The 4,573-nt window shown below is 41.6% G+C and overlaps 1 protein-coding gene across 1 annotated transcript; it reads right to left on the bottom strand.

The window, feature by feature from the left end:
- Positions 1-1,023, bottom strand: LOC146341562 (olfactory receptor 14I1-like). The gene has a single exon (XM_084807539.1). It carries the CDS (start codon positions 1,021-1,023, stop codon positions 1-3), a length of 1,023 nt encoding a protein of 340 aa, XP_084663665.1.
- Between the last annotated feature and the right edge of the window lie 3,550 nt (positions 1,024-4,573).

Raw genomic sequence — 4,573 nt, 5'->3', positions numbered from 1 at the left:
TCATATCCAAATCAATGGGTTTCTCTTCACTGAAACCTTAATATTCTTAATATTCTTGGGAAATGTGCATGAAATCACCATCTGAAATCCAAACAATTTCTTTGACATTTTAGATATAGCCCCATGGATTTCTTTGTTTCTCAGGCTATAAATGATGGGATTCAGTAGCGGTGGCAAAACCGTATACAAGACAGCAGCCATCAGATCCACAGGGGGAGAGGACAGGGCTTCTGGTCTCAAGTAAGAAAATACAGAAGTTGTAAGAAACAAAGACAAGACAGTCAAGTGTGGAGTGCAGGTGGAGAAAACTTTATGTCTGCCTTGAGCTGATTGAATTTTGAGGACAGTTGAGAAGATGAACCCATAAGAAACCAGTATAAAGAGAAGAGAAGACAAACCAAAAGCAAATGTGCCAGCAATAACAAGCCATTCATTGACTGCTGTCTCTGTACAAGAAATCATCCATAACTGTGGGATGTCACAAAAAAACTGTTGTATACTAGGACTGCAAAAATTTAACCTGAATGTGCTTATAGTGTGCACCATCGCATTGATTGCACTAATGACCCAAGAAGCAGCTGCCATTTGGAAGCAGGCATTCCAGCTCATGATCAACCTGTATTGTAAAGGATGGCAGATTGCCACATAGCGGTCATAGGCCATGACAGTGAGAAAAGACAGCTCACCCCCTGCAAAGGTGACAACTAAGAAAACTTGGGAAACACATCCAGAAAAGGAAATCTGTCTGTTATTTGTCAATGAAGCAGCCATGGATTTGGGGACAGTGATGGAAATGTAGCAAATATCTGAGAGTGATAAATTGACCAGAAAGAAATACATGGGGCTATGAAGCTGGTGATCGTAGGCTGCAGTTAGGATAATGAGAATGTTTCCCATCACAGCTGCCAAGTAAATAGTAAGGAACACCACAAAATGTAAAATCTGAAGCTCTTGGATGTCAGAAAAACGCAGCAGAATGAATTCTGTCACTGTAGATTCTGTCAGTGTGGATTGGTTTTCCATTTCTTTACCTTTGGTGGGGGGCCATCTGTGTAAAGAAAAAAAAAATCCATGAAATAAAACATCATAAACAAAGATATTATCCCCACCTACCACCACCCTCCTTTCTCCAACACAGTGGGTGGAAATGAAGGGCCACATTCCTGATGGTTATTCAGAATAAAAGAGTTAAGGAAAAACAGTATAGCCTCCTTACGTTGCCTGCCTTCTTTACGCCAATCAGTAAGAGGTGATATTGGCCAACTACTCACAGCCTACTCCCCTGGGCAATTCTTGGTTAGCTCGGTAGCTGTCATCCCACATATTTCCATGTGTGACTATTGCAATTGGTACTGTGGCCAAGTATGACTTTTTCGCCTTCCAAGACAAATTTGTCATGTGAACAAGGTTTTGGTTGTTGATTGTTGCGTCCTTGCACAATGTTGGAAGGAGCTCTTCATGCTTTGTGGTTTTAATTGCTTTGCAATGTAAGTAAAATATCATTTTAATGGGTCACAGCTTATACCTTCAGTGCAGATGACGAGGCAGTATGGGATGTATAAAAAAATCATTTCAATTCAGTTTTGATCAGAATTTAAAACCAGCAGAGAAGGAAAACCCCACAGGAGCTGCCAGAAAAGCCAGAGGCAAAGGGGTTGAAAAGAGGGATGTTTAATGCAATAAAAGAACTCCAGTGATTTTCGTACCCGCAGGTCCTTCTTTGGGGTTCTAGGGATGGCGGAGAATCTCTCCACGAATCTCCGGGAGGCCGAATGCCAACGCATTCAGCCCCCTGAAATTGGTGGTGAAATTCTCTGCCGCCCCCCGCCCCCCCCTCGGGATGGGACTTACCTCCTTCGAATGTCCCTCTCGGCGGCAGGTCCCGGCGGCGTTTCGGCGGGGCGGCGGCCGGTCTTTCGACTGGCTGCAGCACCACCATTACAAAGTAAAGTTAAAAAAAAAAACACCTGATAGGCTACGTAACGATTTATGTAGCCTATCACAGCCAGATTTTCAAAGTCAGCCATGATAGGCTATGTAAATCTTTACGTAGCCTGTCACGGGTGACTTGGGGGGGGGAAGTGCGTACGCAAATGGCATATGGTGTATGATAGGCTATGTAAATCTTCACATAGCCGATCATGGGTGACTTTGGAAAAAAAAAAAGCGCATACACAAATGGCGGTGCCCATTGGTGCCGCCATTTGCGTTCCTTGTTTGGGCAGGGGTAATCTACGTAAAGATTTACGTAGACTACAGCAAAAATAAGGGCAACACTATTTTCGTTGCCCTTATTTTCACCGTAGTCTATGTAAATCTTTACATAGACTACCCCTGCCCAAAAAAGGAACGCAAATGGCGGTGCCCATGGGCACCGCCATTTGTGTATGCGCTTTTTTTTTTCAAAGTCACCCATGATCGGCTATGTGAAGATTTACATAGCCTATCATGGCTGACTTTGAAAATCTAGCCATGATAGGCTACGTAAATTGTTATGTAGCCTATCACGTGTGTGTGGGGTTTTTTTACTTTACTTTTTTTATTTCGCGGCCGGGGAGACGGGGCGCTCCCCCCCAGCCTGAATTTCGGTGGTGAGGGATGGGGTGCCTCCCCCCCAGCCTGAATTTTGGCCGGGAGGGGCAGGGCGCCTCTCCCCCGCCAAGAACTTCGGGGGGAGAACCGAAGCATCTCCCCCCCACCGCAAAGCAAGCTGCGGGACCAGGTAAGAGACTTTCGTCCATCCTTAGGTTCTTTGTTAGAATACAATGGATATCATTAACTCCATATTCCCAGTCTCCTATGCTTTGTTCCAGTTGATTAGAATTAACCCAGTTTGCACCTCCCAGTCTGAGCATGGACTCAAACACAATCTGCAGTTGAAGACCGTACATTCTGAACTTGCAATGTGATTTTCAGACTCTCCCACCCCAAATCCATTTGACAGAAATGCATATGAAAAATGCACATGAAAAATGTGCCGTTATGAAAAAAATAGCACAAACAGACTTTAATCAATGAAAGAAGAATGTGTACATTTGGAACAATATGCAGAAAAATACAGATGAATTTCCATACCGAAAGTTCACAATATGATATAGATACAAGATGGGATGAGCTTCAAGATGACATCTAGAGAACTTCAACAAACTTGAGTTATGTTTGTACACACATCCCTAGTATAATAAAAGAAATTATAAAGTTATGATGAAATAAGCATTCCAATGCATCCCTTTGAAGACCCCCCCAATCTGTGTCTCAAAGCAGCTTGGCTTTGGGGGATACATGTATGGTGAGGTACAGATGAGACAGGGATGCTTGTCTCATCTCTCCTGCTCATGGGGAGGTGACATGGGGAGCCCTCCCCTGGCACTTATTTGTGAAGAAAGGAGTAGAACTAATTAATGCCCATATGAAAGTATTCTTCTTCAATTCATTTACTCAAAATTAACTCAGGGGTGGGGGGGAGGTGTCTACATTTTCCATGAGAGGTTTAAAAATACAAATCTAAGAAGTGTTTGAGAAATACCTTAACTCCTATACATGGTCACACATTACTTCCTCACTTTCCTGTATACAATTGTACTTTTAAATAATGTATTTCCGTAATTCTGTGTCGCTGTTGTATACAGAGTTACACAGTCATCCCCATTCACAAGCTCAGCCCCGATTCTTGCTTAGACTTTACTTTTTGACAATGCATTTAAAATATCTGAAGAGTACTCAGGCATCCAAGAAAACCCATAGATATTATCTTTTATACTCTTGCAGTGCAATCCTAGACCTGTCTACTCATAAATAAGCCAAATTGAGTTCAATGGGGCTTATTCCCAGGCCCAGGTATGTAAAGGATCACTGCATTAGTTCAAAGTAAGTCCCAAGAAAACAGGTGGACTTGTAACTGAGTAAATTGGCATAGGATTGCTGTCTAGTGAGTAAGTTACAAATCATTTCCATGAAGACAATGTAAGATTGCACTGCAGATGTATCAAGTCGATATCCTGTTATTTGTATTGAGTACTAAATAAAGATTAGGGAATTTCAGCTGCTAAAGAAAAACACTAAAAGGCCTTAGTATTTCAGAATTGATTAAATTTGGACTCAATGTCAGGTAAGTCTGCATAGCATTGTAGTCTTAGTCTGCAATGCTAAAGAATCTGGATTCATTCAAGTTAAAACTGAATTCATGCCTGACTCCGGTTTGTTTCCATGTAGGTGAATTTCATCCTGTTAGATAGCAGTATGTGTGTGGTAAAACAGTCCTATGAATGTCTTGTAATTAACGACATGCAAACCATAAATGATCAACTTTAGGTTTGATCACAATGGCATTCCAAATCATATTTTAATCATGTTTGTTGTTTTGCTCAATGCAATTGGAAGTAAAGCTGGATTACTCAACAGAATTATTAAAAAAAGCAAAACCAGCAGGAATAAGAAATCTGTTATGTACCAGACTTCCCAATATCCTGATGTATTCTGAATGTATAGATCTTCCTTGGAAAAAACTACTCTGTTATTACATTTATGAAAATGGTGTTCTGATGTCAATTGGTCTCCTACAACTTCCTCAACA

Source organism: Heloderma suspectum, chromosome 6 (genome assembly GCF_057233095.1).
Source record: "Heloderma suspectum isolate Gila_16-S chromosome 6, 16-S_ref, whole genome shotgun sequence".
NCBI classification, from domain to species: domain Eukaryota; kingdom Metazoa; phylum Chordata; class Lepidosauria; order Squamata; family Helodermatidae; genus Heloderma; species Heloderma suspectum.
Note: the sequence above shows the minus strand (reverse complement) of the source record. Positions and strands in the feature narration are given on the sequence as shown.

Excerpts from the sequence above, each read along its gene's own strand:
- LOC146341562 (XM_084807539.1), bottom strand. The coding sequence starts at position 1,023 with ATGGAAAACCAATCCACACTGACAGAATCTACAGTGACAGAATTCATT.